The sequence below is a fragment of the Chelonus insularis genome, unplaced genomic scaffold, assembly GCF_013357705.1.
Source record: "Chelonus insularis isolate UGA/USDA-ARS -01 unplaced genomic scaffold, ASM1335770v1 contig_42_pilon, whole genome shotgun sequence".
Classification (NCBI taxonomy): Eukaryota; Metazoa; Arthropoda; class Insecta; order Hymenoptera; family Braconidae; genus Chelonus; species Chelonus insularis.
In genome coordinates, this window is record NW_023276578.1 from 1,045,516 (window position 1) to 1,069,756 (window position 24,241).

Genomic DNA, 24,241 nt, shown 5'->3' on the forward strand with positions numbered 1-24,241 from the left:
CCAATAGCTTCGACATATGATTAATTCAACCCAAACACAACTTGGTGGAAAAGATTGATAAGATCATTGGGGGGCTTTCAACTTTTACTTAGCGCTGCATACATTCAATGGCTCAATAGCTAATCGGATTTCATAATTGCTAAACTACATGATCCAAGACAGCAAATGATTTACAAGACCACATTAGTCACGCACAAACAAGTTTGATTTTATCATAATTTTTCAAAATATCATTACAATAATCATAATGGGATATTGCGTTAATTCGGTTAATGGTGGTACCACTTATTAGAATTGATTTTATCTGACTATTCGTGTGGGAAGATCCTTTTTCCATTTGTTTCAATTCTATCTAATGTTTATTTATTTTTTTAAATCTAAGACTAGATATTTTTTGCTTACTCTAGCTTCATCCTCGGATGTGGAGTCTGCCATAATTTTTGGATTATGATTTCATCAAGGTCCACAGTTTTCATGAAGGTTGATGGATACCAGGATATTTGGAGCACTCAATATCAACTTGGCCATCCAATAAGCTTTATAATGCGACAATAACTGATTTCAATTTCTTCTTAAAGGCATACTTCTACCCTTGATTCCCCGCCACTCGTTTTCTTAGACATGCTCATTCTACATGAAGTCGTATGCTAATAGTCTGAAAATATTTCCATGATGGTTCCCAACTCTCGATATAAAACATTGATCGAATCCTTGAAGCTTAAATCATATGATGATACATAAAAAATGAAAGATCCTATAAAAGATAGTAGTATCCAATTTTCTTTATGTACTTATTTTTAGTGAAATTGTAAATAATATAAGATATTCAAATCAAGTATGCTGTATTAGACATAAAATAATTCAAGTATTATAGTCCAACATTATCAAAAAAAAATGAGAACAGTTATAAAAGAACCAATAAAAAAGTTTGTTGAAAAAATATAGCAAAAGTGGGGATAATTCTCTGGAGTAATTATCGGTATTCGTGCAGCAATATTTGAAGATTATTCAGGTTTGTAATATCGACTCATGACTGCTCTTCTTATAAAGTAGTACCAGTCCGTAACAGGTCAGACACTATACTACACTGTCTCATATACATTGGATGGTTATAAAACCTACTTAGAATATTTTTTTGTTGCATTAAAAATGATGGCATGATATTAAATAGGTAAGCTGATTAGAAAGTTGACAGAAAAATAATTTAGGTACAAAAATAAAGTTAAATACATAATGAGATAAATAAAAATAAGGGTATAGAAATGCATGGAATGCACGACAAATGAGAATAAAGTTGCGAATCTACGCTTTTATTATTTATTATTTATATAGAATTCGTGCTAAATCTAATTAGTCTAAGACAAATTTTTTAATACCGTATTATTCTTTTAAATTTTTATTGTTATCAGTATAATTAAATAATTGTTATTAATTAATTAAATTATCCCTGTAGCTTCTGAACAGCCTCAAAATTTTGTTTTAAAATAATTCCTAATATTTTCTATAATTTACATATTTCTATCATTATCTAGTTGAAATCATATAAACAATGAAGTATCTTACAAAACTAGTATAAAATTAGTGGCTAGGTACAAAAATTTAAGGGAGTTTTCCAATCCGGAGGCTGAGAAACTGCCAGGAATTATTTCTCTCTCGATTTTATTATAATTTTAACATTATTATAATCTCAAATCTTTTTAAATTTTTCTTTTTTTTTCTTTTTTTTAATGTATTTATATAAGTTTTTATTATTTTTTACACCCTCCGGCTCTCAGCAGAATTTTTTTTAGAAATTTTGCTATTTAATACACACATCACTGAGAAATTTAATACTGCTATGTTTGGCAACATGACAGAGACTTTAATAAAATCGATAATCGTTGTTTTATCTATACTTTAGTCTGTTGAAATTATTTCAGTAAAATATGTTCAATGAAAGAATCCAAACAATTTTTAAAAAATAAACAATTGGTTGAGCGAAAACATTGATTTCTATTCTACTGAATATTTTGAAATACTTTCTTCTTCGTTTCTTAAATTTATTATCATATCTAATAAAAATTAATTTTATTCTTTTATCAATTAATTTCTAAGTTTTTTTCATTTAAAACTTGAAAGATTAATTTTTTCTTTTTATAATTAACTTCATTCAATAAATAAAATTGAACATAACATGTGATGAATTTCTAAAAAATTATTTTCAAAAACTTATTTACTTATTTATACACCTATATATTTTTGTTTATAATTATTATAACATTATTTACACGATTGATTTTATTATTAATATCTACCAATACACTTATAATATTTTTTCTATTTTTTTTTTTTACATTTTCTATAATTGCATCGACAATAAAATCACGAACCTTGATGACAAGTGGCAGTCCTGCTGCTTCCACTTCTAGTATTTATAACTAAAAAACTTAGATTTTTTATACTGCTTTTGAATTTTTGTTATATTTTTGAACCGATTATGAGTAACTCCGGCAAATTTTAATGAATATTCATGCTTAAAAAGTTTTATGAAGGATTTAAAGTGGCATCAAAATAATCGAGGCCTGCTTTAGAAAATCAATATTGTCTTTCCTCCTGAATAAATTCGGTCCAGTGGAAAAAAAATTGAAAGCCGGAGAGTGTTATTAAGGTCATTTGTTCTCTTCTCAATTTTCATACTCCCATCAATTAGTTATTTTATGAATTTTTTATTATTAAAATAATATTAATACTTTATTGTTTAGAATAACGAACAAAAATTACTAGAGTCTTACAACTCTTGATTGCGCTACGCTTTAGCTGCCAGTTATACCATTAAATATTTTCATTTATTACGTCATATTAGATAATCAAAAATGACTGCGACGTAGTAAAATATCGTCTGTTGCTCGGCTTCTTTCTTATACAATCTCTTACATGGAAGTTTTTATATGTATTCCGATTAACATTTGCGTCATGTAATCACTTAAAATCCTCTGTGAATACATGAAACATTTCTTCATATTTCTAATAGAATTTATTTATTTTTACAAAACTTAACAGCTTAGATTTAAAATTAATATTAAACATTTTTTATGAATTTAACAAAATTTATAATTATCAACAGATTCTTATTATTGCATTGTATTGATAATTTATCACAAAAGTCGAGCAACAGATGACGGTAAATGCAACATAATGAGCTAAACATGCTCTCAATAAATGTATGTTTAACTATCGTTTAAATGATTTTAGATGTAAAGATTGAAATTTTATTGATATTTCATTTCATGAAGCAATTTTTTTCCACGAGAATAAAGTACTCTCAAATATAGTTGATCGTGTTATTATTAGAATAAAAGTTAAAAGCGTATTAGAAAAAGCATTCTAGAATTATTATAAACACGATCAATAGAGCGAAACTGGTGTTTTGTAATTAATTAACTCGCATTTGTTTTTAATTTTAATGCCACATCTGCATTACGTGACATTCGCACTGGCAATTCACATTAATAAACTATTATTTTAATTATCAATTAAATTTTTTTTTGAGTTGTTTTTAGCCTTCTACGACATTTATTGAGCGTGTTCCTATGATGTAAATAGACAACGATTATTGAACATTTGCTTTCAATTTTTGTTTCTTTATTATCTTTTGTTCTTGAATTTTGTTTTTTTTTTTTTATTTATTCACACTGTTACCTATTCGCACGCGCACTTTTCGGTCATCACGCTGATCAAATTCAATTAATAGATCCTAATTTGAGCGAAGCGAGATTATCTTAAGATTAATTTACAGTTAAATGACAAAATCGGTCTAGACCTCGCGCAAACTAATTCCATCTACTTATTATTCTTTTTCAAAAATGGAATATTTTTTTTTTTTTTTTTTTTTTTTAAAAACAATTTAACATTGAAATATATATTTTTTGATTTAAGATATCTTAATTGAAAAATCTATGCAAAAATAACTAAATTTGCTTTCTAATTTATAGAGTAGTTTTTATTGAATTAAGTTTAGTCGTTTGAATGAGCGTGAAGTCGACCGATGATTAAAGAAAGCAGCGATGCACTAGGAATGCGCGCACGAGGATACGGTGATAGATTTAATCATCATCATCAAGGCCTAGAAGCTCTGGTGGTAGTCTCCTGTGACGACAACACAATGTGAGACATAATACTCGAGCAGCCAGACGAAATTGTGGACTCAAAGTCCCAAGGACAACTGCTTTCCAGAATGAATTTGTTACACCAAACCATACAACAGCAAACTGAAGAAATGGAACCTTTGGAGATGCAAAAAATCATTCATATTATTATCTTAAAATTCAATTAATTTTAATTTGATAGTAGAGAAATAAAAAATAAACCAATATTGATTTATGTATAAAAAATTACCTGAGGTGGTCCATTGAAACTGGCATAAATCCTGAGGCCAGCATAAGGAGCCCATGACATCCAGAATGCCATTACCAGCACAAAGGACATGATGTGACTGGGATTAGAGAGATTCTCTGATAAAGCAGTCGCATACTCCTTGTCATGAATAGGTACACCCGACCTTAGTCTTCTCATCATCGAAAATATGTAACAGTAGGTGTAAACGATGGTGATTACCGAAGGACCAAGTACAAGAATTGACAGGGTTATGGTATAGGCTGCCATGTTGCCCCAATCTAGCATACAAATAAAAGCCTCACGATCGAAAATTGGCTTGTTGAAGCCAAGCAGTGGTGGACAACACATCATGGCTACACTTATCCATGTGAAAGCCATCCAACATTGACAACGAGTCTTTGTTTGTACAGTTTCGTAACGCAGAGGTTTTCTGAGAAACAAAAAGATGTATGATAATAAGTTTAATTATCAATTGGTAATTTGATAAATTAGTGAATAAAGGAATGTTAATAAGGTTGATTAATATTACCTGATAGCTAAATAGCGATCGACGGAGATCCACATGAAAGTGTAAACAGATACAGCCAAAAGAGTGACCTCCAAATAGCCGACGAGCCGGCAGACAATATCTCCGTAGACCCATCTTCTTACTAAAGCTGGATACACAGAGAGTGGGACGACTAGCAGACCACAGAGTAAGTCTGCTGTCGCTAATGACAGCAAGTAGTAATTTATCACCTCGGAGGGACCTTAACAGAAAACCAATCATTAATAAAAATTTTTTTTCCTAAATATTAGATATAACATCAGAGAAATGTAATTAACTCTAAATTGAAAATGAATCATCCTTTAGAGTTATATGAGTAATTTGAATTTTATTCATTTCTTCAGTAATTGATTTATCTTTACTTAGAAAATTATAAAAATAAGTTCAAAGGAATTTTTCTTTTTTTTTCAATCTTTCTATAAAGAAAAAAATAATAATTATCATCAAATTTTTTATCTTAAGACTTCTGCTTTGATAAGGATTCGTATCAAAGAGTATAAAAAAAGAATGAAATAATGAAATTGTTGTAACATTTACCACGGAAGTTGAGATAAGTGGCAATGATAAGAAGATTCGAGAGGATAATGGCGACGCCGACGACGAAGATGAGGCCCGCCTGCATAAGAGCCTCCACCGAGGGCTCGTCCATGCCGCCACCCCTTCTCGCTGCATCCCCCCTCGCAACCTTAGATTACTTAGCCCTTCACCCTGACTCTTTTTAACCTCCACTCACACTTCAGGACCACCACTTCTTCTTAAATCTTCTCAGAATTCTTTTGTTCTGTTCTCCAGCTAAATCAGGATCCACTACTTCTTGATGTCCAAAATTCCCCGTCGTTCCTACACCACTATAGCAGTCCAATATTGCCTTCTTCTTAATTCCTCTAGTGTCATCCACCTTAATAATTCACTGCAATAAACATTTGAATAATTAGAGATTTTTTCTTCTGATATGTGACATGTACTCATTTATTTCAAGAAGTCATTCATAAAAAAAAAGTACACATGTAATTTTCATTCATCTCTTTAATATACGTGACATTTTTATCTTGATGAAAGTAACGCGAAAGCTATTTTACATTAGTATTAGAATGAGGTGAGCAAAATTATAATAATGGTAATGTAAACTTTCTAAAAATACTATTTTTTAAAATAATACATTATTATTAATTAATTTTAAATGTTAAAAAAAAATAATAATAATAATAATAATTTATAAAAAAAAAATATTCGTGTAACAAAATGCAATTTGTAAAAGATAAATTGATTGAACAACAATTTTAATTGCATTTTACACTATTTCTATCATGAGAATAAAAACTTTAATTGCATGAGTAAAATTGCTCAATTACCCAATCAGAAACCACTGACACATGATTTATTAATCGTTGATCGAAATCAGAAAGCTTCCGTGTAAAAATACATATGAAATAAAATATGCATTATTACAATAAATATCACTAAGAGAAATGAAATAGTTGAATTTACTATTATATTTTAATTTTCTATTCAATATTGCATAAATTTCTTCATAGTAAAAAAAAAAGTGGAATTAACTATAAGCTGTCAAATAAAAAATAGATATATAATAATAAATCAAATAATTTCAATTTTTTTTCAATTTAATAAATGTTATTATCAACAATAAAATAAAGAAAAAATGTTTAATGATAATTAAATGATACCATGTCGATGCACAATAGTAAAGCAGCATGGTAGCTATGTTCGAAAGTAATTGTGGAGTCGTTAAGTAAATCTTGCCGCATGGACATGCGATACTATGGAGTCAGTTACATGAAAAGCGGATTACGGAAGCCCCTTGTAAACCAGAAGATTATAGAGTTATATTTCTTTACCACCTAACACCCTTCTATTGATATATTATACTATGGATAATTATACATGATAACAAATACCTTATCATGTATTGTTTTTTCTTGAAAAATTGCCTTGAAAGTTGTTGGTGAAATATCGATCAAATTTTATTTATTTATGTCTAACTAAGAATGTGTTGACCTACACTCTGGCGTGGGAATCTGTCAAGGAAATCGAAAGTTTTACAACTAGAATACACTCCTATATTTCCTTCGTTTTCTTTAATTATTTTAAGATTCCTCGAATGAGATTGCGTTGTTCAACCAATTTATTACACTGTTTTTTTTTCAAATTAAAATAATAAACAAAATAGTAAAATTGTTTCAAGAAATTGCTAATAATCTCTAATATTATTTAAGCTCGTGACCCTGCACTCTCACCACTTACAATTGCCTGTTCTAAATAAATTATATAGTTTAGAAGAGAAAATAAATAATTGTTTATTCATTTTCAAGAAAGACTCAAGTGATTAAAAATAATTGACCAATTTTAAAGTTTATTTAATCAAGAGCTGATAAAAAAAATTAAGTTGAATAAAAATGTAAAGAAAAATTAATTTTAATTATCAACAAATGAATGAAAATATTTTTTAATTAACTCTAAACAATATTTTAATATTAATAGACAAAAAAAAAAGACTGAAATTAAATTTTTCAGTTTACAGCATCCCTAAAAGCTCCATATCTCCCTACTACAAACCACTGCCATCTTTGATGCCCGCGTTTTGTCTCACGTACCTTTTAACCCTCATACTGAGCTTGCACGTTGCCAATTTGCAAAAAATTTCGCAAATATTAAATTAATTTAATCACCAAAATGATAACAACATCACTTGTATAATAAGTTCAGTAATGATTTAAGCGTATATTTAAATGGTATTAGATGGGGAAAAAAATCAAGTCTAACAAGATGAAAATAATTGGAAATATTTTCCCGCGAAGAACGCGGCTGACTAGCTTTGGTTTTACTACTGACTCAGGCACTCTCGCTCACTGCCGTGGCCCGGGCGCCTAGGTATCGATACACCACCAACAACGCTTGCGCGAAATCAACCCCCGTCGACATTCTGACCACCTTCTATTCTCTTGGGGTGGCGCATTCGCCGTGACCGTGCACGAGTAATATATCCCCTCTCACATCTCGCTACCAAAGTACGATACCAACTGACGGCGATTTTCCTATCGAATTTATAACCCACTATTGTTTTTTATATTTTTTTATTTGTTAGATATACTGGAGTTGCTTACATAAACAACATTCATAATAAAGATAAAGAAAAAGATGTTACCAAAAAAAAAAAATATTTATTGATAATTAATGTTTTCAATATCATAACTATTGACTCTATTGAAAAAATAATTTTGTTCAGAAAGATTTAATTAAATTATCAATTTAACTTCCACTGGAAGTATTTAATTAAAATTCCAGTTTAATTTTTTTGATAATCAAAAAATAATGATATAACAATCAACATGTATTTTATTTATCATTTATCAAATCAGATATTTTATTTCTTTAGCTCTTTTTAAATGGTATTATTATAAACCCACCCCATTTATTAATTTAAGACCACTTTTTTTTTATCAAAGGGAAATAGAATGAGTTTTGATAATAAACTGAATGACTTTGTTTTATATTTATAGTATTGACCAAAAATTAATCGAAAAAGTTAAGTGTGTTGGATATAATGTAATTGTTATAAAATATTATCAAGTTTTCCACTACTTTATTCAACTATAACATTTATGTAGAAAATTACAGAGCGTGACATCATTCAATCAAGCTTAAAAGGCTGAAAAATAATCTCTTCCTTGTTGTACATTCAAGACCTCCTGTTTCTTTTCATGAACTTTGATGACTTAATTAAAGTTTCTTAAGGAAAATCACCCATGGTGTTAGTGCTGATAGACATTTAATGAATTGTGTTAAACAAAATTACCAGGTTTTTTTTTGTCTGATTATAATCAAAGTTTGATAATAAACATCTAAAGTTCACACTTACAAGGTGAACAAGGCTTTCTATTTGGCAAAGATTGATCGTTATTGAAACATGAATCAATGCTCACTCACCTGAATCAAATTTGGCACAGTTACGTTTCATTCAACTTCTATGACGATACTACATTTCCACACATATATACTCATAATGTTCTGATTATGTTCATTCTCAAACCTTCCTGCAGCATTATATTCCCTTAAATTGGTACATCATTGATAAGAAACTTCTAGGACACCATTGTTTGACTAATAATAGTAATATAATAGCATCTCCAAGAAAGCTTTGAAATCATTATTTTTAATATGACAAAAAAAAACTTTTAAATTTGTCTGTATAAAAGTGAATGTGTACTTTGTTTAAAGACAACAACCTAGAATAAAGGATATAAATAAATCCAAGTGTTTACTGATCATTTTTCTTCTAGAAAAAAAGTCAGGTGCTAATGACACTGATCAATAGGAGATTTATTGAATTCTGCTGAATAATCATAAGTAAGCAGGAAGAGAAGGTGTTTTTAGAGTAAGAAAAAACAACTTAAAAAATGAAAATTAAATTTATCATAGTCATTCTTTTAGTTATCATTCACTCAATTTGTTTTTTGTCAGACAAATAATTCATTCATTAAACTAATAGACTACTGATAGACTGAAAAACAAGATTCATTCTATAGTATATCATATAAATAAATTTTAAATATTTAAAAACTTTTTTTCAATATAAATATTTTTTATTAACAATCATCAAATCTCCATCAAATAAATATAAAACAATATTGATAGATGACATGACATATCATACATTCTTGTAATATAATTTTATCAAAGTTTATTAAGTCATTTTGTTCAATTTAATTACTCATTAATTCTTTAAACTCATTTAATCTGTGTTGATTGGTTCTAAACTACTATATTTTATAATATTTTTATATACAGCCAAGTTTTATTTAATATTTCTTACCTTTTTTATGAATTAAATTTTGACATTTGATGCTTGATAAAATTTATTAACAACTATTAACAAATCTTCATTTAGCTTAAGAAATGATCTTTAAATGAATCATTTAATTGAACATAAAACATCCCAACAGATATCTTTTTTTTATTAAGCCAGTGGAAACCTCAACTGTCATTTATTGTAGCTCCAAAAAAATCTTACAATAATTGTTCTAAAAACCATTTACCATCTATTAAACAGATATTTACTATCAACTATTGATGGATTTTATTTGAAAGGAACTAAATCCTAAAATCAGTGTAAACAAATTTGTTTGCTATCAAGAAGAAAAATGGTTCATTGGTTTCTCAACAAACAGAGTAAAGAAAAGAAGTGAACTCTTCAGCAACAACACACATTCAAGTGCAATTACTGAAGAATATTCCAGTCGCGTAGAAAACTTAAGAAAAGTTAGAAAACGTTTACAATAGTGTAAAGCATTCAAGAAAAGAATAGGAGAAGCAACGACGAAGAAGGGGTTGTCCTAGACCCTTCGAACGCACGCGATGCTTATTGATCTAGCTAGACGGGGCAAGAGAGGACAGTTGTGTGAGGAGTGCACATAAGAGGGTCGAAAATGGCGCCAGGCTTCCTCAGTGTTATCCTCAACGTCTGTTTGATCTACGATACCAACGGAATCATAAAAGAGGTATGAGTTGAGACTACGAAGGTCTTTATCAATCGGCTTTGCGAGTCAGATTGAAAGTAGGTTGAGGACGCGATGTTCAGTCAGTAGATAATCGCAATTCACAACTCGATGTCTTCTTCAATCTATCTTACTTCTTACTCATTCAATTTTCTTGAAAAAACTCATCTTGAAACTCGATGACAACTGTGATATACGCATGGAATTGAAAAATAGAAAATTATTCAGAGATATAAATGTAACTGGATTTTCATCAGAACTTGATACTCAACGTATTAGAATATTATGTCATTTTTTCATTTTATTTTTAATGAAATTTTTTACTGAAATGAGATGTTGTTAAAATAAAGTCAATTTAAAGAAGGAATAAAAATAAATGAGAAAAAAATAAGTTTAATCATAAATTTACTGGAATAATAATAAAATAATACGATTTTTTTGAATAATTAAAATAAAGGATCATTATTTTCAGCTTCATTAAGTGAAAAATGATAATATGTAATTAAATAGAATCCAAAGAATAATTAATTACTCTTGAGGAGAAAGGAAATTTACTAGGCCCACACAACTTTAGCTCTAACGATTTTAGGATAGCTATATTTAACGTGATATTATTCTACATGAAGAGAAAGAGAAATATATATATATATATTCTATAGAAAGCAAATTCTAAAAGCTTTTATATGATACGACTATATCTTCTAAATTATACCAAGGCTTAAGTTTGGTGAAAAAAGGGAATTGTCTTTTGAAGCAGAACCCTATTGTTATGGAAATAGCTAAATGATTGATTTGTCAGTAGACAGAAAACTATTTGTAAAAGCTTGAAAGCATTAAAACAAGTTTTATTTCAAGTTGATATAATATTATGTAATGATAATACGTAATTATGAAAAGTTTTTTCATGTTTTTAATCCTCAGCTACTTAAAATGCATCAAAGCTTTGATGAGTTTTTAAATGGACTACTTAACCAAATGATTTAATTTTTTTAATCTTCTTTTGAAACTGTAAATATATAAAATTAAATTGTAGATATAAAATAAAATGAATAATCGAAAGATAAAATTTACATTGAGAGAGGGACTTTATTTGGGTATTGTCCATAAACTCGACCACTTCTAGTTACTCTGTAATAAATTTCCTCAATTGTTTCAATCATATCATCATGATTGGACACATGAGGTCCATCACCAGAACATAATTGAGGTGTATACAATGGTTTCTTCTGACGTTTGACATCTAGACCGTACTTAGGATGTAAGATAAGGCTAACGTGTTTATCAGTCTTTGGAGAAGTCATTGGAGTTTCCATTAGTTTTGGTAATGATTGGACTGGGGCATGTAATCTTTTGAGAAATCGCAAAGGTGACATCACACGAATGGTCTTGAGTAATCGACGGCGGAAACCCCAAAGTAAAACAACTGTTGTCAGCCAGGCAAACCAAGAAGTGGCTTTAGGACGTGGGGTTGGCTCTCGTGACCAGAGAAATAACATCTATTTTATTTAATTGATTATCCAATTAATTCATTAAATCATTTATAGAAATACTATAAGTTAATTAGCTTAAGATATTTTGAGATAATAAATAAAAACCTATTAACTATGATCTAATAATAAAACTTTTTCAGCAAATTCAATTTATTCTGACCTTATGGATCCACTTTCTAAGATACTTTTGGAAACCAAATCGTTGGTAATTGGGTAGAAACGCAGAATAGACGTAAATAAGAAGGATTAATTATTGATTGAGATTAGAGGTATGCTCTGAAGAATGAATTAAATTTTTGTTACTTTCAACGTCATCAGTTGGTGGTGATCCTGTTATAGTTCAATTGTAGAGAGCACACGTTTTATTGATAAATGATTTAACTACTTATGTTCTGCGATTAACTCTTGATATTTTTCATTCAATATAAACAAGAATTTATGTATTATTTTTCACAAACATGCTTCATAAAAAATTAATTAAAAAACAGTAAAAATAAAATACAAAACTAAATAATTTTGACAACTGTCTGACGTTAGTCAAATGTTGAATTGCTTTGTTCTCTTGACCATTCTATTAAGCAAAAATAATATCACTTTTAAATATTTTTTTTACCAATAAATTGTTTTTATTTTTGAAATTGGAAGGAAAATAATTGTTTTATATTATATAACAGAGAAAAAAATGTATAAGAGATGGATGTATGAGGTTGTTCGAAGTAAATTAAATTGTTTGCAGGTGTTCAAACACGCTTAAGCTCTTTTCTACTTTAGATTTACCATCAAGTAAACCCCCAATCCCTAAACGTCACAGGTTCGTCGTGTAAGTAGGTCAGAACCTGGATATATACATGGTCTGTAAGAGCTTCATTTCTATCTATCTTGCTCTCACTCTGTTCACTTTCTTCATCTCACCCCTAGACCATTTCCATCAGCCCTCCCGAGGTCATCTAGTTGCAAGAAAAAGCTAGCTTTTTGCTCTACTTTTTCCCCCCTTTTATTCCATTGAATTCAAAGAAATTGCGCTTTTTTGTCATTAATTCAAAATGAATAATTTATATCAATCTACTTCTTTTCATTGCATCTATCACTCAACAATTCATGAATTAACATTTAAAATGTTCAATTCATTTACTGATACCAGTAGTTTGCCAAGATCGCGTGTACCAACATTGATCTTTCGAGTTGGCAAACTTAACAGTGCATCCCTGACCTTGACATTCAAGGATAATACAGAGTAGTTGTCTAAAGTTCATTCTTTTCGACAAAACAAGTATGTACATTTTTCACTCTCTAGTGGATATACTAAGAGAAAAATTTACTTTACGACATTCAGAGAAAGTTTAATAATAGCATTAATCAAATAAAAATAAATCTAATAAACATTTTTAATTGACTTGATGAGGTTATTAAAACTCATAATAAAAATTTTAATTAATTTCTCTAACCAAAGAAAACTTTGATAATTGGAAAAATTGTAAAAAATAATTTCAAACATTTTTTTGTTGGAGATAGTTCACAAACTAATTTCCTTATGAAGCAATTTATATCTACTCAATAAATGAGGAAGTAAGGGGGTGAATAATATCCCTAGTATTTTCCGTTCATCGAAGAGATTTATGGCTTTCAATCCAGTAGCACAGATAGAAGTGTTCTATAAAAAATCTCTATCTACAATTTTTTTTCCTCTTTTAGATTTCCACCTAAATCTATTGTAATCTGAATATTAATTCTATTTTATTGCTTTTATTTTGAACAAAAAATCCTACGGTTTGATGATTCATATCAAGGTGATGGATTGAACAAAAAAACAGAATTATTTGTAGGTAAAATTGTCGGAAAGCAATTTACTAAGAACGTGATTGACCTGTGACCCATTGTAACACTCGATAAATCCAGTCACCACTTGGAGATAATATCTAGACAGTTCGTGGTACGGAATAATGAGAATCGATTCTTATACAACCTTAGGAACATCATTGAAAAAGCACCGAGACTGCTGGCGACGTGACCCCGAGAGTACATTGAAGATCTCTTTGTTGAGGAAATTGTCTTTCTCTCTCTCTTATTTGATGATAAGTATCTATTGCCTATCTTGAGAATTCGAAGGAACTCTCCAATGTGTCTATAGGCGATCACAAAATCTTGCTTCTAGCACATGGAATTAAATTCTTCGACCTACACGTTGTTGCTGAAAGAAGCATTTTACACTTGGTTAGACATTTATCAAGATACATGACACGATATAGCGGATTATTGAATTCATTTAAATAAAATTCCTAACCGAGACATGTTTTTCCAATCGATTGAGTTCACTGTTCTTAATTAATTTGTTGACGTTTGCAAAATTTACTAAATTATATTTTATATCGATCCCCGCAATTAATTGAATAAACATTTGAAATTTAATGAAGTCATTGAATACATAGATTTATATTTTTAGCTTTCATAAATGAGAGAATCATCAATATGTTATTTAGCAGGAAAAAAGGTATAAACATGCTACATAAGTACTTCAATTGATAAATAATCTTGGGTAGATAATTTTGGCTTTTCTTAATTTATTGATACTTCGGAGTAACCATTAATATCCATGTTTATGATTCGTTAAATTTGCAATGAAGGAAGAAAGCAAAAGAATCAAAAGCTTTATCTTTGACGTGGTCGTGGGCATTATATGAGTATGATACTGGTTTTACAGCTATTTTATTTTCAAACATGCGTGCAAAACTTTCATGACTCACAGTATATAATACCATATACATCAGTACCTAAAGCATGACACCTTTATCATACTCAAAGATACAAAACAGTTACTGTCAGTAGACTGGAGAAACGCTTGGGTGCATTGTCCTGTCGACTCAACAGCAAATAAACTCATTCAAGGATATATGAACATATAGTTGCATGACAAGTATCTATCGAAGTGTAAAATAGAAGCCATCAGATTATTTTCAGTTTCTTTATCCTATATACACTTTGACGCCAGAAAGTCATAACAACAAATCAGAAATCAATTGTCACTGACAACATATATATATAAAAATATCAGGTAAAAGCGTAAAGATATATATTTTTCTCTTAAGCGATTCTTGAATGTTCAAGGATGAAGATAGTCAAAGCCCAGAGTCGGTTCCTACAACCGCCACTGAACCCCAACCACAATAAGAAAACTATAGAGAATCGTGAAGCAGGAGATCAGGAAAGAAAGAGATAAAAAAAGGTCCAGAGCAGGAGAATGAATGCAAGAGAGAAAAGTAGAAGTAAAGAACTGCCAGAGTTCCAAGATTACATTGGTGGGGAGTAGAACCAACAACTCAAGCACGTGGAGACTCAACTCTTTCGTGTCTTTCGTTTCAGTAGTGTTTCTACTGCCTTCGGACAATTTTCTCTCCTCTATTTATCACATCCAATCTCGTTTATTTAACATCAATTATTCAAATGATCTTTAAGGATTAAGGATTAATATGACCATGTGACTTTGAACATCAGTTATAATTATTAAACTATCAACATGTACATCACTATCAGAAGCTACATAGCAGTCTTAACAAGTTTAATATACATTATCTCAGTGACTTTGAACTTCAGTGTAAGTGCTACTGGTTTACAACAATCCAACAATCAGGATTCTGATCCACAGAACAATCATCGTACTAATTGGCCCCTTTGGCATCGGCATCAAGGCAGAAGATCATTCCATCATTCTCGAGTGCATGAATCACCTCTAAGAGTTGCAAAAAGCCATGAGTCTGAAAGTAACATTCACCATTCTCATGATAAACGATCGTTTGAGCGAATAGAAAGTGAAACTCTGAAGCCTGTGCATCATCAGGTTGAAGATCAGACGAAGAAGTCATCTGAAAAATTAACTGCTGTTGCAGTTGCTGAATATTCTGGTACCAGGGCCGTAGCTTATGCTGGTTACCACGGAGATCGTGCAACTGTAGGACCGAGAGATGCTTTTAATGTGGGATTTACAACTACAACAGCTCCATATAGTAGACACCACACTGGGTGAGTTTGCATGGTCATCAGGAGGTAGTAATCTGGATGAAACATCATCAGATGTTGAGTATCGATTGCGGAAACTTGAAGCTTAGTCTCACTAACTAGCTACTAAGCTAAGTAAATCAGCTAACTACCATCAAAGTATATATCTAGTCATAGAAGAGATTAATAGATTGATCGATTGGCTTTCTATCCAGGAAGTAATTCTTTGATACTTCTTGATCATAACATCCATAATACTATGCTGCTCTATTTAATATTATGCTTCATAATTTTATCACTTTAGATAAATTTTATTTGCATATATATACACTTTCTAGGTATTGCAATTAGCAGTTAAATAGAATTCTGTCGACTGCCTAGAAATTGTTCATAATTTATGTCTCTAGTACAGTTGATTCCAGTAAGAATAAACGAAAGAGAAGTCAAGTCATATAAATAAATACAAACTCATATTCTCTTCGATAAAATAAATTATTTGCTTATTTTAGTTTTCAAAAAGAGATCAATTTTATCATTATCTTCATACTTTAAGTCTAGTATCACTACTTATCTTTTTGAACAACATAAATGAAATGTGTTAAAAAATATTTCATTCTTTTTTCTGTCAAAAAAACATGAGAATGTTGTTTTTATGAAAATAATGAACTGTTAATGATAGAGTGCTATTATTAAATGGATGTGATGTAGAATGTATTATTGATGATTATGGTTTTATTGCTTCCATTGGCTGAACATGATGTTTTAATAAGATGTTAGCGTAAAACTTTAGTATCGTGATTTCCGGAAAGCATAAATTGATTAACTCAACTACACAGAGTTTCCCGTGACGAGAATGGGAAGCAAAATGAATAGGTCGTGGGTCAAAGAGGTAGTTTGCTGCCAGAGAATATCACGTTGAACTATCTAGTACAGTTACTCCGATGATGCATTATAAGTATTAACTAGTTACATTATAAGCATTAAAACAAATATTTTATTGTAAAAGATTAAATCAAATTTGCCTATAAATTATATTTGAATAGATTAAAGATAGATTAGATGAGAATAATAGTGAAAATGGAAAGAGTATTCAATAGGATTATTTGAATAAAAATTGTTTGATATGTGATGAAAGAATCCTTGAAATACTCCATGAATTTAGTTCATTGACAGAAAAGTAATTGAAGCGAGTATGAGAGAAACGATTAAACAAGTATGGAATGGCAGAAGGTTACAATTCTTTTCACCAGCTTTGTCGGTAAACCCGATGCAGTAAAACGAGTTCTTTCCTTCCACATATTAGCTAGAAACAATGTGGCACTAAACACGAAGACCAAACTCAAGGTTCTTCAGATTATCAAGGATTCTTTCATTTCCCGTAAATTTACATATTTTCTGGGGAAAATGTTTTCTATGATATTCAATAAAAGCATCATTCAAAATAGTTGTATTTATTATAATCAGACATGGTCTTATGAATATCAAATACCCTGTTTTCAGAAGATCATTTGTAAAGTTGAAGCAAGCTTTGAAGTGCTAATTTATTACTTTGAAAATATAGTAATTTTATGTTGGTAGAAATAAATAAATTAAAAAAAGATCAGCTTTAAATCAATAATTTACTTTTCTTAAAATAAAAAACTTCAAAAACCAAGAATTTTATTACTAGCAAATAGACTAAATAGTTTAGTCTTGCTATCGACTGTAATGACTATGATAATAATAGAAAAACTCATAAATGTATTTTTATGGATTCATGATAAATTATTTCCAGTAAAATTTTGCATATAAAATCGTTTATGCGATGAGAAATAAGATGATAGAAGTATAATGACATATGTCAAGCACCTTATTGGCACCAAGTTGGCAAGCAATTACTTAGATTGTCCAACAAACCAGTCATCAAGCAATTTTGTAATTTGGGAATTCTCGCACGATGCTACTGATAGCACAGGAAGAGCCTGGAGGGCTCCTGTTGAGCTTTCAGAGTTGAAGAGTAGCTGGAGAATTATCTGTAAGTCTTGGTAAACCAGAGAATCAACCACGAAGCCTAACATAAACTAAATGACTCTCACATGTGAATAAACTATCATGTATACATGTAAAATAAAAATTCTGAAATTAGCACTGTGTTTGCATGCAGTCTACTGAGTAAACGATCTTTAAATCTGCGTCAGATTTGATGCATTCAGTTAAAGTGTTTATAAGATTAATGCGTTAAAAGGAAAAGTAAAAGATCATGGATATGCAAATGTAAGAATACAGAACATGAGGCGTATAAACACGTCTTCCTGGAAATTTTTAAAGAATATTTATTCTTTCACAGGCTCTTATTTCTTTTTTATGTAAGAGATCAGAAATTTAAATACCAGTAAATAATAGCTTTTATCATTTAATTTTATAAGATTAATGTGAAACATTGATAAAATTATTAATTATTAATATAATGACAGTTCTTATCGATGGATAAAGAAATATTGCTTGTACTAAATTTATGTTTCATGAAGAATAATTAATTCAACTGCTTACTAATATTCATATTAATCAACAGTGTAAAAAGGTTGATGAGAATAATCAGATTTAATTTTCAAGTAGCACTTCAGCAGCTTTTTTTTTTATTTGCATATTTATCACTGTGTAGCTGCAGCTTAGTCAATTGAAAATGACGGATGTAAAGACTACTTGTTTCACTTTTTTCTTCTTTATTTCTTTACTTAAGTTTATATCTTTGACTCACATTTTCCAAAGTCAACTATTCAGTGACTAAATTTTATCACTAATATACCATGTATGATAGATATAATAGATTGAGAGCTTTGAAAGTGATCCGAAAATTTGTTCACGTTATCTTTAAATTATTTATCTTGATTCTTTCAACACTCATAAAAAAATAAAAAAAAAAAACCAAGGTCGTGTGAAGAGTAAAGAATAATAAAAAAAAAAAGTCTCATAGGATTACTAAGATTGAGGAGACATTTTTTGCGAATAAATTGTTCTCAGAGGTTACTGAAGTCATTCAGAAGGACGTTTATTGCTTTTCAGGTCTATTAGATCATCAATAAATATCTAAAAAACATAGACTATAAGCCATTTTCTCAAGTTAAAAAGAACATTTTCTTTCTCATTTTTTTTTCAATTTAATTTTTCTGCATTCAATAATTAAACTTTTGTTTTATCTTTATAAAATATTTAGATAAAAATGAATCATTTTATAACTTTGGCAAAAAATTTTAGTATACTTAATTTTGATTAGATGATTGATTTATATGCAGTCTCATGAGTCCAAAACTCATGATCATAATTTATTAATCAATATCACGAAAAGAGAAATTTAAAATTGCAACAAGGTCATTAATTATAAATAGTAGAGAATATCAATATTTATTGTCATTAAATAAGATCTCGACCTAAAAAAAAAATATTACTCTCCATAATTATTGATTTTTTTATTAGTACTCGAAGACTACGAATTGTTCTATAACAAAAAAGACCAGGATACTTAACACAATTGTAGAAGAGTAATATTAATATAAGTCAATAAAAATATATCTAGTAGAAATATTAGTTAAAAAAAAATATGAGATAACAATTGCAAATGATATTTTAATAAGTTAAATATGCAAAAAATAATAAGCAAAAGTGGCTATCGAGATCAGAAATAACTCGATTGGACAGTCTAGAATATACTTGCTCAACTGCTTGTTAAAGTCTTTCAAACCTGCCGGGGATAATCTTCGTTTAAACACACATTATTTGCGGCTAGAGTTAAGTGACATTTTCATCAAAATTATATCTTTTTTTCTAGACGACGTGTATGCACGAGACAAATTCCAACTGTGAATCACCACTATTCAGATCGACAAATAAGGTAATATAAACAATAGATTAAATATAAGTAGACATTTGAAACATTAAGTGATGTTGAATAATTGTAATAATTTTGAATTGTAAAAGATTTGTTCAAAAAATATTGATATTTTTGGATATTTTAAATTTTCCTGATTAGTCAAAACCAAGTTTACTTGCGAAATAAGTTTTTTTTTGTCTTTCAAGATTTTATTACGCTGAAGTAGCGACATCAAGCTTTATTTGTTGTCCGGGTTGGTCACAAGTTACTCGAACAAGCTATGGCTGTAATAGACGTGAGTAGACATTGCGGTTACGAATAATTACAATGTGGTTATTTGTTTTCTGTCATTTGCAATGAGTATGGTATTGTTTTAGCCACCTGCGTTGCTCCATGTCACAATGGTGGAGTTTGTGGTCCTCATGGGAAATGCAATTGTCCCAAAGGTTTCACTGGTAGCCAATGCCAAATAGGTACAATAATAAATTTACTGTTGATTCTGTACAACATACTTAAAATAATTATACTATCATTAACATGAATTAGCAAATGCTTATTTCTAGCACTTTTCGAAATTAGAATAGTTTAATGAGCACTCAATAATGAGCAAGTTATTATTGAAAAGCTTTTGATGGTATATTCTAACGATCTCATGATGTTCACAAAGCTTAATTAATATTGCTATAATACAGATTAAATCACAATCAACTCTCTAATACTATCATGTTATAAATATATCCATAATAAGTTAAGTAGTACTTTAAAAATAATTGAATTGTATTCATGTATATTTAAATGATAGAAAATAACCTTTATAGTTTCGTGTAATAAATAATACTATAGTGTAATTTATTTTAATATTATAGATGTAGATGAATGCATAACAGAAAAACCTTGTGCACAAATTTGTAGAAATTTACCTGGAAGCTATGAATGTCATTGCAGATATGGATTTCAATTACAGCCAGATGGTCAATCTTGTAGGAAAAATGGTAAATATATTTATTATAAAGTTCTTTAAAACACTTGAAATTTTTTTGATATTATTTACTTTAATAAAAACCAATTTAGTTAATTTTTAATGTTTATTACAGACAGTGATGGTACAGCATTTGAAGCAACAGACTTAGAAAGTGATTACGACTTAAGTAGCACCACGAAGAGGCCACTTTCAATGATTCCACATGGTATGAGTACATTTTAATATATAAAGTATCGTACTACATTAATGGGGCCCAGGGAATTCTCGCGAATGCTATCTTTACCTTCTTGACTAACAGACTAAGTTTCCACGAGATGAGTCAGTTTGATACAATGCAAAAAAAGAAGAAAAGGTAAATGATTATTTTTGTCTTACAGATACAGAGAATGAAGTAAATGATGGAGACGTCAATAAAGACTACGAAATAATAATGAAAAGACTTACAAAGTTAGAAAAAGTAAGTTAAAAAATTCTTTTAAAATGTATGGCAAATAAATGAAAATAAAAAATTTCAGCAATTTGCCAGAGGGAAAAGAAAAGAAACTGAAGCAACAGAGTTGAGTAGCAAAGTTAATCAAGCAGTTGAAGAAGTTGCTGAACTAAGATTAGCTGCTAAGAACGTTCTACACTTTTTACGAGAAACATTCGGGCCAGTTCGACAAGAAGTATATGATATGAAAAATAAATTTGAGTTGGAACAAAGAAGAATTGATCATCTAGCTCAACGATTTGCCGAATTCGATCATAGACTAAATCTACAACGAAGTCGAGTGATCGATGGATAATTATAAAAAGTTTTCCAAATCAGTAAATCGACTTATTATGAAATTAAATAGTTAAGTATATATAATATTAAATTTAAATGTTTTATCGTTGATCAAAACAATGTATTAATGAATTTTTAATAATACACATATTTAAATATAAGCAATAATTATATATTCCAGCAATGATGACATCACTGCCATGCTTGTTACAAGTTTATATTCAAAATAAAAACATTTGATATATTTAGTCAATATTTAAATATGAATACCTTAGTCGGCTTTTTTCAACTTTTTTCGCTGTTTTCTGGTTAATCTTTTGTCTGGCTTAGTAGTAGATTTCATCGTCTTTCCCCGGCCTTTTTTATGCTTAGCTAATCTTCTTTTATTCATCCAGACTGGATAATTTCCATATTGATCTTTCATTGTTTTATTGTTATAAATTCTCTTGTTATCAACATCCATTTCTTCTGTGTTATTGCTTGATTCTTTATTTTTAATAGCAGAATTCAATTGGTTTTTGATTGTTTGGACATTAGTAACTGAAAAAAAATTTTTATATCATTAATATATTTTTTATGACATCAAATAACAAAAAAATTGATTAATTATAGCATAGGGAAGATGCCTTGTAGTAAGAATAGTTAATTACCAGTAGCAATTTCAGATATTTCAGACATATTCACATCTTGATGACCACTTTCATCAAGTCCTAATGTTTTTTTCAATCTCTCTAACTCTTTTGCACCATATCGTTCACGTTTTACGGCACGACACTTACGGCGCCATTTACTTCTTAAAGATTTAGCCATAGCTAATGAATATCTGAAAAAATTTTGAATAATTAGTACTTGATTTTAAAGAGAAATTTTATTAATATTATAAACAAAAAATTAAAAAATCAATTGTAAATAAGGAGCAGCGAGACTAACCTCAAAAGTGAAACTCGAACAACTTTTTCAAATACTTATCTATGTTATAGATAATAAAAGAATCGAAAAAATTATTAACATAAATTAGTTATTTAAAAAAAAATTAATTCATGTTTGTATTAAATAATCAATTACTCGTGGGAAAATGTTCCTGAACAAAGCCTGTTGTCAGAATTAACAGCACTTGCAGAAAGGACCGTACACATGCGTGTTGTTTCAAACATTCCATTGTAACCTCACTTTGTGATGTCCTGAAAAATGTTTAATTCTACAACAAAAATCAATTATGTAAATTTCTATGGATCGAAAAATCAACAATATTAATTATTCATCAATTTGTGAACATGTAGTTATAACAGATAAATATTTTAATTTATAAAATTGTACAATATTTAAAAATTAATTTAAATTTAGCGCAATGTTTTATTGATTAAAGATGGCCTTAGTGTCGCCCTCCGAAGCGGCCCTCATGTGTGGCGACTCCAAAGCAGAGAATTGTTTATAAAAAAACAATATACTGAAACTGTATCGTAACAAATGACGAAAATTTTGCGGAAATTATCTGTTGCAGTAAAGGCTTGCTCAGCTTTCATTGTAACGGTGTTTGAATACTCGAGTGAAATAGGTTAGTTACAATGACAACTATGAAAGAATGCATACCTAAAAACAAAAGCAGCAAAAATTGGAAACAAGAAAAAGAACTTGAAGAAGCAGGAACAGCTCTTGTTGTTGTAAACAAAAATGGCAAAGAGATGAATCCTTATATTCCACATTACATTAGAAATGCATTGTGGTATGTTGAAGCTACTGAAAATTAGCGCTAAGTACACGAACAGTATCATCGTTTTTGATGAACTTGTTCAATTGAATTTTTTAATAAATTATGACGCTTGAAGAGATAGATAGGTCAATTATGACCCTTCGGAATACTGAAGGACTGTTAAAGAATATCAAAAAACTGAAGCTGTCAAAAGCGAAATGCTATCAGAAAAACTCAATGCTAAAGGAGACAAAAATGAATATACTGATGATATCGAAATACCTGGACCCAAAGTAGGCTCTAAACAATGAATTGTTGTTAAAAATCTATGAATACGCGAAGATACAGCTAAGTATCTCAGAAATTTGGATGTTAACAGTTATGATCCTAAAGCACGATCAATGCAAAAAAAATCAAATACTGGGAAAGATGTAGAGTAAGTTAGTATCATTAATTTTAATGACGAACGTTATATAATAAACATGTTTTACTTCAAATATTCTATTTACAGAGTTGATTATATAGGAGAGAATCTCGTTCGAATCACAGGAGACTTTCAAAATATGATAAAAAAAAAGGTGAAGTGAACGAGAAATTTAAAAGAAGATTATTTGCTAAGTATTGAGGAGAAGAATATCTTCCAATTTCAAGCACAGACTAAAAATTTATTGATGTATTTATGAATTTTAATAAAGAAATATGATAGTGATAATTGAAAAAATTTTATTCATTTAAGTCAATTCTTAAAGTAGGGGACTGTGATCCTATCTTTTTCAAGTGTCAGACAATCAATGAGATCTATCTTTAGAGCAATTTATATACTGTTTGTTGTGAATTTAACGACTTACTCAGATTGATATTTATGTTTTTGGAGTACTGATAGTTTTAATGCTCCGAAAAGTTTGGGAAGGTCTTCAAAACATAACATCAGCTCATACAACAACCAAAAAGACTAAATTATTTTTGTATTTATTTTAGAATGAACATGAATAAATTTTAAAATTATTTAAAATACAATGTGAATCATGATTTAGATTAAGAA

At 29.4% G+C, this 24,241-nt stretch overlaps 4 protein-coding genes and 1 long non-coding RNA gene across 11 annotated transcripts; 2 read left to right on the forward strand and 3 right to left on the reverse strand.

Moving 5' to 3' along the window:
* Positions 1-2,223: 2,223 nt before the first annotated feature.
* Positions 2,224-20,873, reverse strand: DopEcR (G-protein coupled receptor DopEcR). 5 transcript variants are annotated; one of them, XM_035088080.1, is made up of 6 exons: positions 7,534-7,784; positions 6,838-6,957; positions 5,459-5,831; positions 4,904-5,123; positions 4,375-4,804; positions 4,083-4,262 (listed from the first exon to the last, which is right to left on the reverse strand). In XM_035088080.1, the coding sequence occupies exons 3-6, from the start codon at positions 5,568-5,570 to the stop codon at positions 4,083-4,085; spliced, it is 942 nt and encodes a 313-aa protein (XP_034943971.1). In that variant the 5' UTR covers positions 5,571-5,831; positions 6,838-6,957; positions 7,534-7,784. The 5 variants fall into 5 exon arrangements, with proteins under 5 accessions (XP_034943975.1, XP_034943971.1, XP_034943972.1 ...); XM_035088084.1 differs by lacking the exon at positions 6,838-6,957 and having other exon boundaries at positions 2,224-4,262; XM_035088081.1 differs by lacking the exons at positions 6,838-6,957; positions 7,534-7,784 and adding an exon at positions 20,682-20,873.
* Positions 11,311-12,425, reverse strand: LOC118069766 (uncharacterized). The gene is made up of 4 exons (XM_035088087.1): positions 12,228-12,425; positions 12,085-12,108; positions 11,506-11,930; positions 11,311-11,440 (listed from the first exon to the last, which is right to left on the reverse strand). Exons 1-4 carry the CDS (start codon positions 12,237-12,239, stop codon positions 11,398-11,400), a joined length of 504 nt encoding a protein of 167 aa, XP_034943978.1. The 5' UTR covers positions 12,240-12,425; the 3' UTR covers positions 11,311-11,397.
* Positions 15,292-21,712, forward strand: slow (slowdown). Of its 2 annotated transcripts, XM_035088079.1 has the most exons (9): positions 15,292-15,679; positions 15,806-15,938; positions 19,720-19,782; positions 19,968-20,056; positions 20,139-20,234; positions 20,628-20,753; positions 20,856-20,948; positions 21,121-21,200; positions 21,259-21,712. In XM_035088079.1, the coding sequence occupies exons 1-9, from the start codon at positions 15,436-15,438 to the stop codon at positions 21,526-21,528; spliced, it is 1,194 nt and encodes a 397-aa protein (XP_034943970.1). In that variant the 5' UTR covers positions 15,292-15,435; the 3' UTR covers positions 21,529-21,712. The 2 variants fall into 2 exon arrangements, with proteins under 2 accessions (XP_034943970.1, XP_034943969.1); XM_035088078.1 differs by having other exon boundaries at positions 15,292-15,938.
* Positions 21,660-22,677, reverse strand: LOC118069767 (protein LLP homolog). Its single transcript, XM_035088088.1, has 4 exons — positions 22,575-22,677; positions 22,440-22,478; positions 22,160-22,332; positions 21,660-22,049 (listed from the first exon to the last, which is right to left on the reverse strand). The coding sequence occupies exons 3-4, from the start codon at positions 22,317-22,319 to the stop codon at positions 21,781-21,783; spliced, it is 429 nt and encodes a 142-aa protein (XP_034943979.1). The 5' UTR covers positions 22,320-22,332; positions 22,440-22,478; positions 22,575-22,677; the 3' UTR covers positions 21,660-21,780.
* Positions 22,678-22,925: 248 nt separating this feature from the next.
* Positions 22,926-24,216, forward strand: LOC118069768 (uncharacterized). Of its 2 annotated transcripts, none has more exons than XR_004690680.1 (2): positions 22,926-23,639; positions 23,711-24,216. It is a non-coding gene; the product is annotated as an uncharacterized lncRNA (long non-coding RNA). The 2 variants fall into 2 exon arrangements; XR_004690681.1 differs by having other exon boundaries at positions 22,926-23,635.
* Positions 24,217-24,241: the final 25 nt, after the last annotated feature.

Coding starts and splice junctions, on each gene's coding strand:
- DopEcR (XM_035088084.1), bottom strand. CDS start 5,570: ATGGACGAGCCCTCGGTGGAGGCTCTTATGCAGGCGGGCCTCATCTTC. Junction 5,124..5,458: donor CACTTATCTCAACTTCCGTG/GTAAATGTTACA, acceptor TTTTCTGTTAAG/GTCCCTCCGAGGTGATAAAT. Junction 4,805..4,903: donor GATCGCTATTTAGCTATCAG/GTAATATTAATC, acceptor TTTGTTTCTCAG/AAAACCTCTGCGTTACGAAA.
- LOC118069766 (XM_035088087.1), bottom strand. Junction 11,931..12,084: donor TTAGAAAGTGGATCCATAAG/GTCAGAATAAAT, acceptor TAAATAAAATAG/ATGTTATTTCTCTGGTCACG. Junction 11,441..11,505: donor AATAAAGTCCCTCTCTCAAT/GTAAATTTTATC, acceptor ATATATTTACAG/TTTCAAAAGAAGATTAAAAA.
- slow (XM_035088078.1), top strand. CDS start 15,436: ATGTACATCACTATCAGAAGCTACATAGCAGTCTTAACAAGTTTAATA. Junction 20,057..20,138: donor AAGCTATGGCTGTAATAGAC/GTGAGTAGACAT, acceptor GTATTGTTTTAG/CCACCTGCGTTGCTCCATGT. Junction 20,949..21,120: donor ACTTTCAATGATTCCACATG/GTATGAGTACAT, acceptor TTTGTCTTACAG/ATACAGAGAATGAAGTAAAT.
- LOC118069767 (XM_035088088.1), bottom strand. CDS start 22,319: ATGGCTAAATCTTTAAGAAGTAAATGGCGCCGTAAGTGTCGTGCCGTA. Junction 22,050..22,159: donor AATATCTGAAATTGCTACTG/GTAATTAACTAT, acceptor ATTTTTTTTCAG/TTACTAATGTCCAAACAATC.